This window comes from Pelobates fuscus, chromosome 11 (genome assembly GCF_036172605.1).
Source record: "Pelobates fuscus isolate aPelFus1 chromosome 11, aPelFus1.pri, whole genome shotgun sequence".
In the NCBI taxonomy this organism is placed as follows: Eukaryota; Metazoa; Chordata; class Amphibia; order Anura; family Pelobatidae; genus Pelobates; species Pelobates fuscus.
The window spans coordinates 106,432,345-106,449,051 of record NC_086327.1 but is presented as its reverse complement, the minus strand read 5'-3'; the positions used below and the strand labels follow the sequence as shown (position 1 = coordinate 106,449,051).

At 36.9% G+C, this 16,707-nt stretch overlaps 1 protein-coding gene across 1 annotated transcript in view; it reads right to left on the bottom strand.

Moving 5' to 3' along the window:
- Window positions 1-540: 540 nt before the first annotated feature.
- Window positions 541-16,707, bottom strand: part of TMEM88B (transmembrane protein 88B) — a 110,448-nt gene continuing 94,281 nt past the window's right edge. The window contains exon 2 of the mRNA XM_063436417.1: window positions 541-1,323. Within this exon, the coding sequence (XP_063292487.1) occupies window positions 1,054-1,323 (270 nt within the window). The 3' untranslated portion in view covers window positions 541-1,053. The remainder of the gene's footprint in view (window positions 1,324-16,707) is intronic.

The following is a 16,707-nucleotide window of genomic DNA, read 5'->3' as shown; positions in this document are numbered from 1 at the left end:
AAGACTGGGCAATTAAAAATTCTGCTGTAAAAATAGCGAGTTCAAAATGCCAAGCATCATTCAAACAGGGCTCAGAATTTCCTGTCCCATGCTATTAGACAGATCTAGATGTCACTTGCCACTGCAAGACCAGAGATGGTACACTCAGTAGAGTAAATTTATTCTAGCCAGAATTGGATTTTCACTTGCCAATGATAGAGTGGCATTACAATAGCTTTCATAATTATTATTAATATTATTGGTATTCATATACCAATATAATTCCGCAGCGCTTTACAAGATTATAGTGTGCTTATATCTGTCGCAGGGTTAAGGGACAATTTTTATGTTATAGGGTGATTCAGGCTTTAGATGGGGAGTTAGGTTTTGTGGACTTAGATGGCAAATATAAATATATATTAGTATATATATAGAAACGTTTCATAGGTCAGCAAAAGATCTGATATTTTTCTTTCACTCCATTTAAGTAAGTTTGGCAATTCTTTTTTTTTTTTTTTTCTGTAAAGGATTTTTATTACTAGGATTAAAACACTTCCTAACAAGTAGGTGCAAACAAATCACCATTAATGAAAATCTTTGCCGTACGTCAAGCTTTCTTTGTTTTCAATTGAACAGGAGCTTTGATTTTGGCTCATTGTACTCATTCCTTGTATCCTTACTCCTGCCAATATTGGCAAATGCAAGACAACACGATCCAAGTATATGTGCATCATGATATTCACTAACAGCACAATGTTACCAGAATGTTTGTAATTCAAAAGATTACTGTCAGCCTTGATTCAGTTGAACGTTACTAGGGCTATAAAGTGGGGACAACCTAACTGTATTCCATTTTATTTACAACATTTAATCTAGTATCTGAGTTTTACTGGGTTGGCACGTAGGCAAGAGTGGTATTCCAGTGACTCTTCTTTTCGTTGGTTGTGCAAATCAGATACTTCAAGTAGGACACTTGAGTTTGTTCAATGTCCTTGGCAAGGGAGAATGAATTCCTTCAAGGGGCATCCTGTGTGCAGATCAGAGAGTATGCAATGGCGCAAGTCTTTGATGCGTTTATACCCACGCTTTGACATGACTATTCCACTCCTTGATACAACCACACAGCCCACCTTCATCATACCACCTCCACCTCACCCCTTTATACAATGCGCGGGTGTAGGGCTGGAAGAGCATAAACAGGCGAAGGCGTCGGGCAAGGCCACAATACAAAGCCATAGCGAGAACGATGAGTGGAGACATCATCACGAAGCCCAGGATTATCAGGGCAGATGAACTGTTATCATCCAGGAGGGTTTTGCAGTACGAGGCTTCTGAATGCAGTACCTGAAACACAAAGAAATTAAATTAGTTCAAAGTCACCCATCATACATTCAGCCACAATGTAATGCTAGAATGGATACTTTGTAATTCATTGCCTATTTTAATATTGGATGAGTTGGTCAGTTGATGCCCTCACATGGAGCCTGCAGCCAATAGCACCATAATAATTATAGCAGCATGTAGTAGTTATGGTGCCTATTTTAAATACAGATCCTAAAATGATAGTATATATACCTTGAATACAGTATTGTTCTCAAGAAGAAAGAGCATGCTGCCATTGAGATTGAATTTGGTTAAGCTATTGTCAAGCCAGTGTCACTGAAGCAAAGAGATCCATGGCAAAATAGCAGGAAACCCGAATTAAATTTTAATTTAAATGATAGTAAATAAAGAAGAAGAATTTCAAAAGAATTTCATCAACTGTATTTGCTATAAAACGTTTGCCATTTAGTATTTTTTTAGATAGATAACGGTGTTTACTGTACAGTCAATCCGGTTGTAGGTATTGTTAAACAAGGGATACAGAATAATATCTAATACTTTATACCATTCCTTCATATATTTTTTACTGCATAGAACGCACTGATACATTAAATATTAAAGTTCTGTAAACGTATACAGTTTTTAAAAAATATATATATTCTAGAACAACAATATAAACACAGAATTACTGTTTCTGCTATGCATTCCATTCCTCCTGGCACCATAACAACATAATTCCAATGAAGTTGTTATGATGCCTAAACTGTTGCTTTAAAAATAAATCAGTGGTGAAGGAATTAAATACAAAGTTAAAAACGTGCCACAATACTACAAACATAAAATAGGTTGTGGCAAAAAGATAATTCTCCTGTGGCTTTCTCTTTAAGGAGCCGTGGTATAAATGTAAAGTAAGCAGATTTAACAATAAGAATTTTAAAGCATCTTGAACAAGGTTTTGCGAGTGGTGTCTGAACGCGACCTTGTGAGTGGTGTCTTATAAATAGAAAGCTTGGTCACCTACGTCCTTAATTACCAGTATTAACTCAACACACATAAAACAAAAACAAAATGACATTTTGCTGTGTCATTGCACAATTTCAAACCGCTAACTCCATTTACGATTAAACAATCCTATAATGCATTCCGAATACATTGAGACGAAGCAAAGAAGTCAAATTATCCAATAACCAAACACCAATAAAGGATATATTGTGAAGGTCAATGGCTCCATGAAGCATACAAAGTTGTCTTACTCTCTGCACGCTTCAAAAAAAATAAATGAAAAAAAATGTTTTTTGGATACAAGCGAAAAAAATTAGACGGCAGAAAAAACTTTAAGGTCTGAAATTGTGTACCACTTTTAACCTCTTGGAGTGTTACAGTCGGATTCACTTTATCTGTTGAACAGATAGGAGAACTTTGTAGACTTCAGCCATGCCAAACCATGCCTTGCACACCCAGAAGCCTTTGTCAGCTCCGTGATTATAGTGCAACACAAACTGGCATTTACAAGGTCACGGTTCCACTGGTTTTATACCACTAAGCAAACTTTCCTCCACTCCATTTCTAGGCACGGTGACATGTTTAGTCAAATGAATTACAAGGGCGTCTTTCTCATTTTTAAACAATAAAAAAAATAAAGGAAGATACAGCTGTTCTAGGACGGGTTCCAGAATTTATAATCCTCTTTCCACACTCTTTAATTTATTGCAAAACAGTTCCATCAAAAAAGCATTCTGGTAAAGAATGTCTCAAACTTGTTTACAGGCAATTGCAGTCATTTTATTTCTCGTATTTTGTGCCACCTGCTCTTAAAATGGAACATTCAGTTATTTTACTGTTTTGTGAACACTAATGACAAACAGTCTTTGTCAAGAGTATTTTATTTCAGTCTCACAGAATTTGCTGGACTGCAATTCCCATCATACTCGGGTAGTCATATATTTTCAGAGAACTATGAGGTCTTTAGAGCAACACTTTGACTATACTGGTTTTATACTGGTTTTATAGTTTAGTAAGTTAATGAAGTCTATCAAGTTCAGGCTTTCAGACATCTCTTCATACTGTTGATCTAAAAGACGATGAAAATCCCAATTTGAAAATTAATTCTTGACTCCAAAATGTCAATCCAATTTTTACTCCTACTTCTATACACTATCTGATAAAACAACTTCCATAGGCAAAAAAAATGCACATATTTACTGTTGTTAATGATTTTTTTCCTCTGCTGTATGTGAAATTTCTTTTCCACGTGTCTACGTGGCTGATCTCTTTTTCTCTGTGCGGTTCTATTACATATGAAATATATATATATGAAAAGTTTTGTGCTGACTGTTTATATAGGAATATTTAATGTTATCATAAGATTTAAAAAAAATGTCATTTGATTCTAGCCACAGTTATTTTTTATTTTAAGTAATGAATTATGTATTTTCACACTGTGATACGTCAACATAAACAAACTGAGTAGATGTCATGGTATACAAATGTAAAAATTAATATGGTCACAACAGAAGCCTAATTCAGTTTTAAAAACCATTTAAACCATTTAAAAACCATTTGGTGCATTTTACTTAATGAGTTGGGTCTGCTGACGGACTTTTTAAATCACATTGCACTAAGGACATTTTTGATGAACATTGATACATATATTGTATTTTTTACCTCTAAAAAACTTAAATAAGCAAATGTACAACTTAAAAAAAAATAAGTAAGTAGTATTCATGGAACAATGTCAGGGTTAATAATTAACAAAAAATGATGGTCCAGGCACTCAAGGTAAAGTGACAGGCAGATTTATTGAAGATACACAGCAACGTTTCGACCCTAAGTGGGGTCTTTATCAAGCATGACAACCCTTTTTTTGTTCGTTGTATGTCTGAGGATTTGTCCACCTCGGGTTCAGTGAAGCACCTTGGATCAAAGGAAATGTAGTATTCCTATTCTGTTTTCAACTAACAAGGATAATAATTAAAACATGAATTATTGGTAGGTCAAAGTGAATTCAGAGTGAATTTAAAATTGTTGGCCAAAATAGTTGAACTGAAAAAAAAAAAAAATCCAAGTCGGCTTTGATTTGTTTGTTGATTTTGTCCAAAAATTTAAAATTCACTTTGAATTTCCCAAAATTCATGCTGAATAACCCTGTGCGTGACCTATTTAGCCTTGGCCTATTTTTAAAATCTAAAACGAAATCATCTGATTAAAACACCATACTGGCAAAGCTTGGCAAGAATATAGCTGGAAGAAGAGGGAACGGCCATAGGATGGGTCAGTTGAGGGGGCGTCATTGAAACAAATTGCATCATTGATGCATCTCCTAATGGCCATGACCCATTCTGCCCACACTAGGGCAAACTTTAATTAATATAATTACTACACATATTAACTAATTAGAAATGCAGATAAACTAAATTACATAAAACAGGAGAGGTCCCAGAAAAGTTTGTTTTTTTCTAGAACAGGAGCCCATAAAAGTGTGACTGTCCTTGCAAAAACAGGACTATTGGCATCTGTGCAAAACTAATTTCACAGCCTGTGATAACTGTGCTTTATAAGCAACTGACAATCTAGTGACAGAAAAAAGCTAAATGCAGGAAAGTAATATTCTGTTTAATGCACCATGCACATTTTTTATGAATGTTTTAATAGGCTAGAATATATCATTAGAATCTATTATAGAGCTGGCTTTAGATGCTTGCTGAAAAGATTCCCTTATAAAGCGGAGTTCCTATTAATCACTATGTCCCATCTTGCCCTGAGCTAGAGATGAATGAATGTATTGGTGTGTCGTTTCAATGCAAACCGTCGTTTTTATAATGTCAATGCTTGAGCAATATTGAAAGCCTGACGAAGAAGCAGAATGAACTGAAACAGACTCACATTTTCCCTCAGGCTACAACAATCTGAAGCCTCTCTAGACAATTCTGCATAATTTCTAGTCATGGGACATTTGTCACCGAGAACATGGATGTAATAGTTAATTACTCCTATCATCTTGCAAACAACATGTTGCTTTCATTAATAAGTACAGAGAGATCTGAGAAACCACAAAGCTATAAAACAGATAGCTCACGCTGTAAAACCATGTGAGATCCAAGCTGAAAAACATAAATCAACAACTGCTGTACTATCAGATACCTGATACACTCAAGCACCATAACCACTACAGAACACTGGAATGCTATGGCACCCACCATTTACCTCTCGCAGGACTAGCTCATTGGCTGAGAGCATCAGCTGATTGATCTCATCCAATGAGCTAAGCCATGCAACACTAGGCTCTCCTGTAGGATATAGTGGAGATGGGGACCGGTGCCTGATGGACCCCAGTTAAGGATAGAGGGGGGGACTGGTCATGCAAGGCACCATAACCACTACAGTGAGCTGTTGTGGTTATGATGCTCAGGCTTATCTTTTAAGTTCAGACTCCTAGTAACTGATAATGCATAAAAAAATACTTAAACGGACATTAAGAGTTATGTATACATGATATAACATGAACAACAGGCCCCTATGTAATTATGATCATGTTCCTTCACATAGATATATTTTATTATTTTTTCTGGTTTGAACCTCCATTAATAGATACTACATTTTGTACAGGAACATAGTGCCAAGCAGATTGTGATGACAAAGCAATGTCTCAATGTCTTTCAAGATAGCTGCCTCACATGGACCTGCATGTTAATCTTGACAGCAGGACTCAGATGACCAATATTACCTCTATACCTATGTTATTATTATGTGACATATAACTGCCGACCCAATTGTCTTATAAAACCCTCTCTAAAGATTGTATCCTGTATTCTGGACGCCCATGGGGTCATGTAAGATATATTCGCTCCTCGCTCCTTTTTGCTCCAACCGAGTAGATAATTTGAGTATGAAGTAATTTCCTGTCCAGACTAATGCAGAACTGGGCAACCAGAAAACAGAAACTGTGTTACATTGGTAGGTCTGAAGCCCCAAATCACTCAAACATAGGGCTAATTAGACATACAGAGTTCACAATAAAGAATCACAGTCAAGTTGATTATGTTCTATTGTACTAAGAAATCAACAAAAAAAAACAAAACAACTAAAGACCCATCTAGAATAAGCACTGCAGTTTTAGGTCCCAGAAGGTCAATACTAAGGAAATAAGGTTGAAAGATGGTCTGCAAAAAGGGTAATGGAATATTTTATATTAAAGAAAGGGTTGAAAAGAAATAAATAGATGGTCTTTTACACAACAGTAACCTATGCCACAACCTTAAAGCCCAAGAAAACAACGTACATAAGAATTGTAAATAAAGGAGAAAACGGTGTTTAGCGAAAATAAAAGAACCCATGAATAAAAATCAACCAGGTCTTACCCCTGGCTTGATAGATAAAGGAAGAGTTTCTTTTTCTTAAGTAAACAGTTTTGAAAAACAGCACTCAAGAAACCAGACTTTTGATTAAATGAAGTTCTGCCAAAATAGAAGATTCAAAGCACATCTTCTCAAATGGAAACATGGAACAGTGGAGGGATCAGACAGATAATCATGAATTGGACTTTCTTCATATTGACATATTTCATTTTTAAAAAGATTTACTTAATAAATGAAGGGTATACTTTTGAATACCAATTTGGTGGCTCTTCATTTAATTGAAAATCTGTTTCCCTCGATGCGACAGTGGCTTATTTTTCTACAATAAATATATATATATATATATATGTATATATATATATATATACATATATATATACAAGTTTCATTCAAATGCTCTCTGCTCACCTCTTCATTAACAGGACTGTACAAAGAGCATGAGGTCTTCTACACATGCACAAGGAAAGGACATAACACTTGAAAATAGGGAATTTTCCCATTTGTAGGGATAGAAGGCCTTCTTCTGGATCACAATCAGCGTCAATGATGTGCGAAATAATTAATTTGATGGATTTTTTTTTTATAGGCTAATTTAATGTTACATTGTAGCGGGGTTATATACATATGGATAAATTCTTCCCCAATAGAGGAAGAAATGTGTTTGACCAAGTGCTTAGTTAATATATGTAAGAAAAAAGTAGCTCAAAAACCACATGTGTAGAGATAACCCCTTAAACCAACACCTAGACTCCAACTAATAGTGAACATCCAATATAAGTAAAATAAGTTCAGTACTATTGATGCTTACCCTTAACAATTGGTTATGGTGAATACATCCCAAGGTGTACATGTAAAATAAACATAAAATAGTGTAATCTGTAAATTAGAAATGGCGAGCATACAAAGTGGTGTGGTATTATACCCACATATTGTAGAGCCTATTTAGGATTGGCTCAAATATATTTGAAATTGTGCTTATTCTGGAAGCACCCTACCTTTCTTCCAGTTGATACTTAGCCGATTTAGTTTTTAATAGTTTTTTATTTAAATACATATTTTAAAGGCATTTTCAGTCTGACTACATCCATCACTGGGTCCAGGTGAGCACCCGGTATGTGGACACTACATTCCTTGGGTTCTTTATACGCTGAGGAATTTAATTGTTTCTTTATGAGACTTGCAAAGTATCAACTGGAAGTAAGGTGGGGTGCTATCAGAAAAAAAAAAAACAACTGCACACAGATTTGAGCCAATCAATAGGCTCTACCATATGTGAGTGTAATACCACAACACTTTATATGTTCACCATTTTTAAGTTACAGGTTACACTATTTTATGTTTATTTTACATGTACAACTTGTGGTCTATTCACTTTAACCACTTGTTAAGGGTAAGCATCAGTAACGCTCTACAACTTTTTTGAATAGTTTCTTTGCTTATATGCATATGGCACTGGTATCATAAAAAAGCCACTAGACCGGTTTCATATAGCCTTTGCTTAAAAAAAAAGACTGGTTAATAATAAGACTTGAATAGATTTTTCATACTAAGACGTGTAAGGATGAAAAGTATACTGATATTTAAGATAATGTTTTTCCAGGACAGAACAGGAAATATTTAATCTATCTCCACAAAATTGCAGGTACTTTTTCTTCGATCAAACCAGCAACCACTTTAGCACAAATTGTCTTTAATAGCAAGTGTCATAAAAATGACTAATCTTTGGCGCTATCCAGAGGGATTGTACACTGTCCTGCAGTGAGAACATAGCACAAGATTCATCAGAACTGTAGCTTAGTCATTATATCTAAAAGCACACAATATAAAAATGATGGAAGAGCTCAAAAATATTTGTGTCTCGAACGTGCACTGACACTGCTACATCTAATCACGATCAACACCGGGTTCAAGAAGTCAATGCTGTCTTAATATGGCGCTGAAGCACTTGCATCAGTTTACAGGTCAAAATGTGTTGACATTCAAAGAAACATAATTTAATTCATCGATGTGTAAGCCTGATCCAATTATTACAGGACGAGATTGGAAAATGCTTTATCAAGTGAAACAGTCAGCTTTTTAAATTCTTCTAACACCTGCAAGAGGTCCGATTCTTCTAGATGTTGTACTGTAGTTGCAGTATACCTTAAAGGACCACTCTAGTGCCAGGAAAGCATACTCGTTTTCCTGGCACTAGAGTGCCCTGAGGGTGCCCCCACCCTCAGGGACCCACTCCCGCCCGGCTCTGGAAAGGGGAAAAGGGGTAAAACTTACCTTTTTCCAGCGCTGGGCGGGGAGCTCTCCTCCTCCTCTCCGCCTCCGTTCCTCCCCGTTGGCTGAATGCGCACGCGCGGCAAGAGCTGCGCGCGCATTCAGCCGGTCACATAGGAAAGCATTCATAATGCTTTCCTATGGACGCTTGCGTGCTCTCACTGTGATTTTCACAGTGAGAATCACGCAAGCGCCTCTAGCGGCTGTCAGTGAGACAGCCACTAGAGAATTAGGGGGAAGGCTTAACTAATTGATAAACATAGCAGTTTCATTGAAACTGCTATGTTTATAAAACAATTAGTTAACCCTAGCTGGACCTGGCACCCAGACCACTTCATTAAGCTGAAGTGGTCTGGGTGCCTAGAGTGGTCCTTTAAAGACCATCGAAAAGACATTTTCTAAAATCGGCAAAAACACAACCAGATAAAGAAAACTCAATACAAATGTGTTACATCAGTAAACACAAAGCCAGGCATAGGGTCTCATTAACCTCAGCCAATCTAATTTAAAATGACTCACTAGTGGAGCTCCGAGGATTCCCTTGCTACCTTATAACATTCCATGGAAACTCGGTAACTGCAAGTTCCCACAGAGGGCTCCTAGACGTGCTTTTTTTTTCATACCGGTTCCAGTACGTTCATCGAGAAATGTTTGGTTTTAAATAATCTCGGCTCCCTGGGAAAAATATAAATCCATTTTCATTTCTCTCTGAGTTCTGCGTATAACGTTTTCAGAATATTTTCTACATTTAACACATGCTGAAGTGCATGGGGAGATAAACAGAGATTAGACTTGGAAATGCAAATGAACATGTCTAAAAGTATTGTTTTGCCCATTATCCAGATCCTCCCTTGGCTTCCCTCTGTTTACAGAAAGTAAAAGCTGCAATTGAATGGCAGGTGCCTTCTGCCCCAAGGATTTTTTTTATTGTAGGACTGGTATGGAAATGTTGATTTGAAGTGTTAACAATATAACATTAGCAACTGATTGCTTAGAGAAATGCTGAGCTTCTCTGAAGGAGGTAAATTCTATTAGCAAAATAGTGCAATGCAAGGCTATTGAGAGGGGAAAGTGTTAATCTATTTCAATGCTTCACCATAAGGTATCCATAGCAACCAAATTAATACCTTCATTCCCACTTGAGATTAGTTTTCTGCGCATAAGAGGGGTATTTTGTCTTTCCTATGGCATTCTGGGTAATTAACCCACTTGAAACCAGAAATATACAAACACTGCTTTCTACATGCTGCTGTTAGCCGTGCCATTAGAAATCAATTTATTGTCGAATTACTAGGTTTCATAAAAAGAATGGCAAAATAAGCATGTTTGAGATGTAGAGCTACAGCTGTGAGTATAACATTTTTTTTTTTTTTTAAAGTTGCTTCTTCTTAAAGGGACACTATAGGCAACAGAACCGACAACAGGTTAACTACAGCTTAACGCAGTTGTTCTGGTGTCTATAACATGTCCCTGCAGCATTAGCACTGAAAACACAGCCTTTTCGGTGAAAAATCAGTGTTTACATTACTGCCTATGAACACCTCTAGGGCAGTCACTCAGAAGTAATGATGTCCCGAACCGTTCGCCGGTGAACATAGCGTGTTCGCGGTCGTGAACACGCGCGATGTTCGGTCTGCCCCCTATTCGTCATGGAGGTGGGAGGGTCTGGGAGGGAGGGTCTGCTGCTGATTGGTTGGAATGTGTCTGCTGACTGTGAGGTACACGGTCAAAGTTTACTCAATGATGACGAATAGGGGGCGGACCGAACATCGCGCGTGTTCGCAACCGCGAACACGCTATGTTCGCCAGCGAACGGTTCCCGGCGAACTGTTCGGGACATCACTACTCAGAAGGCCACTAGAAGTCCTTCCTGTGTCAGTGCTGCACAATGTGCAGCACTGGCATTCAGCGTCTCCACACTTGGCATGGAGGTGCTGAAGTTTCCCCATATTGGATGCATCTCTATGGAGAGGTGCTGAACTGAAGCAGCGTGGCATTTTACCATGCATGCACACTAGCCTCCCTATTCACTTTGGATTAGACTGGCGGACATCCACAAAACTGATGATCTCCGCCACAGAGGTGAACCAGGCGAGATTGGCACGGAGTGGGAGAAAATGTGAGTAAAATCGCCTTTAATCTCTGGAGAGAGCCGGCAAGGTATGCAAGGGACCTTCTAATGCTGCATTCCAGCATTATAGTATCATGAATATATACTTATATTCCTGTCACTATAGTGTTCCTTTAATTGCTCATCATGGGTCTTATGGAACTTTTCAGAACCCCACACTACCAAGATTATTCACTAAAGTGAGAATTAAATTTGAGTTTCAAATTTAAGGTAAAAATAGCCGAACTGGAAAAATTCTCTAAGCCAGCTATGCTTTCCATTCAGTTACTCTGGCCTCAAATTTGAAATTTACTTTGGATTCACCTTGAATTCTCACGTCAGTAAATAACCCTATATCGCGTTCTGAAAAGCAGTGAGAATATGGAAAAGGGGCGAAGTTAAGAGTGCAATACACATGCTGGTTCCCATCTTACATAAAAATATACATGCTTCTATCTCCACTTGAAAAAGCCACTTTGGTGAAACGCGTTGTGGGTATTTTATATTGTTTATTTTATATCAATAGGTATTTTGGCTACTTCCTATTGTGAGTGTGCCATTTTACCTTTTTATTTGTTATTTTATATTTTTACCTTCTACCTAGTATCCGATTTTACTGTTACAGTGAGGACTACTCCTAAAGAATACTAGGTGGGGATTATACCACTTACGCCTACACATTGAGCAGTCTGTCTGCTCAATTAAATGTGAGTAACCATTTATTATTTTATACTCCTGGTACCTTTTATACTGTGAGCACTATTGTTTTCTTTTTTATACTTTTTATGGTCTTCATACTGATGAAACACCTGTCTATCAACATCTCCTCACGTATCCTATAAGTGGGGATTGGGCCACTGTACTCTATTCATACTAGAGCTGGTTTTAAGCTCTAACAAATGTGAGGAGGCCCAAAAAGACTAATTTTATTATTATTACTTTTCTCTGGGATATACAGCACCATTCGTCTTTTTTGTTTTTGTTTTTATATACGTCTCCAAAGGATACCCTGATCTGGGCCTTTTACAGAAGAATTTCCCTGACAGAACTGAGGCTATATCTTCTGGCAAGTTTTATATTGGGACTTTATATTGGACGTTTTATTGTTATTATTCTACTTTGGTCTGTTTTATTATATTTTTTTCTTATTTATACTAGTGTTTTTTTTTTACTATTTTGGTACTTTCTCCATTCCCCTTGTTCGTACTTTTCTAATTGTTTGTAGGCCTTAGGGAGAGCCCTACTATCTGATGTGTGCTGCCTATTTCTTTCAATATCTTTCTTTTTTTTTGGTTCATTCGTTTTTCTATTTTTCCTTTCGTGGTAATAGCTCTACTTTTAGTATTCTAGACCACTTTTCAGAACACAACACATTTTATACATAACTCCCTATTTTTCATTGGGAAAAAAATACTTTTAGGTTGTGTTTAAGTTTGAGTTGGAAAGCAGTGTCTAGCCTCTGATCAGGCCATTGGTTCTTTTTCTTTAGCCATCCAAAGGGGGACAAATTCATGATAGTATGCTAACTTCAGCTATACGTTTATGGAGCCTGCACAAATGAGGATTCAGTCAGGTGAGAAAAATACATTGTTGTCAAATATCAGTACTAACCAATTGCTCAATAAATATGGCATGATTCTCTATATGAATCACATAACATAATTGTTTCTTATTTTATTTATATTGGTTCACGAACAGAAAGTATTAATAAAATATTTCTTTAACATTTTTAACTTGATTTCAAAGTGTCTTCATAAACTAAAGTAAGAAACTGAGTTTTTAATGAAGTTCGAAAGACATTCTAGACATTAATTCCATTTTAATAAGCATTTAGCAGCTGGCTTATTACACATGAGACTATGCAATTAACGTATTCAACATAGCTGTGTCAGCAAGTGACCTTTCTGATATTCGCTTAACCTGTTCATTTTGCCAAGCATGACTTTATTGACAATCATAGCGCAATCCTGCAAACACTGTTACAGCTAGTGTTTATCACAGCTGCTAATGTTCAACATACAATTTTGACAATCCACAGCTTTTAGAAAATGCGGAGCCCCTCACAACTTGGCTCATCACCAGCACGTGAGTGCCACATTGATTGTATGCTTTGGTTTTAGTATGGTCATTACCCGCAGCATGGACAAATTGACCTCTGCGTTGTAATTTACAAAGCAGCAATGGTACAGCTTGCTGGGATCCAAACGAACAGCAAAACACAGAAAAGAAAAAAAGCATTTGGTTCTAGAAAAAACTAAGGTTATCTCATTGACCTAATTTACTCTCTTAGTTTTCCTAATTTAGAGGAACAATTTAATGAAAAATAAAATGTGAAAATATATAGTAATTGTTTTTTAAAGTGGGCTACTGAGCGTTCCCACATATCTTTTTACTGCAGTTTGATTTTACATTTTTCTACATTTTTTATTGTGTTTGTATCAGGTCAGAGCAAAGAATGTCTATTTGTCTCACCTCAAAGAGCAATACGTCTGAGTCTCAGCCCATCATCAGTTGATCGGTTGATCATCATCAGAGTGCAAAGAGCAGATGTGCCACATTGTAATCACAGAGGAGGGTATATCTAGGGTATATATGGGTATAATCCATGTGGATCGCTCATCGGTTTGTTCTTTGTCACAAATGTAGTCCATGATACAGCTATTGTGACAATGAAAATGCAAATTTAGCTTTTCCCATTTGGCTCATCAATAGCCATCTCTAAGCCCATGAAACTCAGACGCCATCATTAGCGGTTCTTGACTTCCCGAATACAATTTCACCAAACATGCAAGACAATTTCATGAAACATGTACTACATAAGTACAAAATCCATGTAGGCTGGTGGAAAAGAAACAGGGGGGATGGGAAAAAATATTGAAGAACCATCTGCTAAGATGTGAATCGATTCCAGCTAATTTCTTTATAGTTTATTTCCCTCCCCGTTTTCCTTTTTAAACATGGATTGAAATAAGGTAATTTTTTTCTATACTACAAACCACATGTATTTTGCATTTCTATTGTGGTCATACCATATTCGGTGATTTATGTGCTATCTTGCATAAAAAAACTTATCCCAATCACCCTTAACATATACATATTTATTACATGAAAATGCCACATTCGTAACATGTTCATTCATCACTGCAGATTATCTGCTTGATCTCTGGCAGCCTTGGCTTTCTTGACGATCCTTGTTCCTGGCCAGCCCATGCACATATCTAATGTACACATTGGGGGCAACTAAAGACCAAAAGGCACAGCATTACAAGTGGTCATCCCTGGCAATTAGGATTGACCAACTATATTCATCCCTGCTGCATTTCTAAGGTACAAAAAAAATCCTTCAAGTTTCTTGAGTATGATGTCTTGATATATTTCTTTGTCAATAGTTATTGATAAAAAAAAGAGATAATGGTGTTTATGTGTCCACTGAAATTTCTCTGGCTGTCTGGTGAGAAGTTAAATTTTTTTTCTTAGGACATGTTTGAGACTTGAGGCCTTCACCAGTAGACTTGTGCATTTGATTTCAAACTAATCATGATTTGTCTGAATTTTGAGTGCTCAGTGGGTTGTCCAAATTCTGTAACTCCAAATTTCCGAATTTGACCGAATCACCAAACAAATAAAACGAGGAATGAACAAACTGTTTCACTTGTTCTGTGATCCATAATTCCATCTGGGGCGGAAAAAAAGAAGAAGATGATTGTCAGTTAGGGGACAGACACTACATGTTGATTGTATTCACAGATCAAGTGAGAAGTGACCAATACAAGAGGAAACAAAAATTGTCATAATTTCAAAGTGAATTCAAAGGGAATTTCAAATTGTAGTCCAACGTAGCCAAACTGGAAATAAAGCTGACTCGAAGAACTTTTCCAGTTTGTGTATTTAAGCCTTAAAATTGAAATTATTTTTGAATTCTCATCAATTGTCACGGAAGTAAATAACCATTTGAAAGTTAAACCATAGTAGAATAAGGGTCCTCGAGAGCACAACACCTAGGGTGTACTCTCCACCTGTCTACTCTCACTAATGCAGACATTGCCAGTGTATTTCTTTATTAAAACACGTGCAATAAAGCATTTTTAATATTAAAATAAGATTTTTCCTCTTGCTTGGTATTCATGGAACATGAATATTGGATTCCCCACAGTGCTGAAATATCTTCTTTTGTAGTATTTCTGTTCTTTCAGAAAACGGACTCCCCAACTGAAGACAGCATGAGCAAAAAAAAATCTTCTGTTTTCCTTCTGACCATTTTCCCTTGCTTTCTTTTCTGAATTGTTCTTCATTGTAAATATATATAATGTAACATGTGGCCATAGCTGAGCATTCTAAGCTTCTGGTATATTTTTAAAAGCTTTATTTGTGAGAAATATAGAACTTCTAACATAAATAATAGACCAATCTGTCACAATTTGATCTTGGAAGAAGAAACGTGATGTCTCTTCGGGTAGAAGATGGGTTATAATAGGAGATGCCTGTCACTAAGGAGAAGCCATAATTCACATCGTCTTTTTTAAACTTCAGTCATTTTTACTTTACTAAGGAAACGTCACTCTCAAACAAAGCAAAAAATGGCTTATTTCCATGTATCCGGTAGTTAACACTTTATTCCCCATCTACATGATGCTGTGATTTTTAGCAGATCAAAGCAATCTATTCACCAGGAAAATGATGAAGATGTGAAGGTATGTCGGGGGATGATATATAATGGGTCAAGAGACATGTATGTACGTAGTGGGGAATTTCGATGCAGCCTAATACATAAACTAACCCCATTCAACCCCCCAATAACGACAGACAACTTAGTATGGATGAAACAGGCCACAGCATTTATTATGACATAAAATAAATTACTGCATAACACATCCATAACTTTATTTATTAAATCTCTTCTTTTCTGTAACTAAAAACGTTAGACATAAATTAACATATATACATATATAACTCAACACGTAGTGTTATACAGTGACCCAACCGTCCTTGCCAATAAACATACATTGTTCCGAATTACCACTTCCTCTCACCTCCCCCCTCGTCATAAATCATATATTTCCAATTCCCGCCATCAGCCGACCTTATCGATGCTCGATGGGCACGACACCTCAGGTAACCTAATGTTAACCATTTGAAGCAGGGGAGGTTGAGACCAGCAAACTTATTGAACTCAATCCATCCTTAAAAATAACCACAAAAACTTAATTGGCAAGGACATAACCCCGGCTAGCTGTGACTAACTATACTAAAGGGGCAGGCGGGCGGGAAGCTGTTTGCTGGCCCGAATCCCAAGTGGCACTAAGGTAAGACCACCCCCCCCCACTAACTCACATAGAACATACACCCACACACTCTTCCCAAACCACTCCCACGCATTTATCCCCACACTCCTACATGTGCCCTTGTCCACTTAGCTGCGCTATCTCCTCAGGGCCTGATGTATGATTCATGGATAGAATGAATGGTTTGATGGTTCTACCTACTCACATGGCATGAAAAGGGTAAAATATCAAAATGTAGCAGGCAAAATCCTTAGATCCAATTAGGCTTCTCATTGTACATGTCTCATATAAATACCAAAAGGAAAGGTTAGCAATACAAATTGCTCACATTTTTCTGTATGGCAAAAAATGGATTACCATTCTTTCCGATCCAATGCAAGATAATTATATC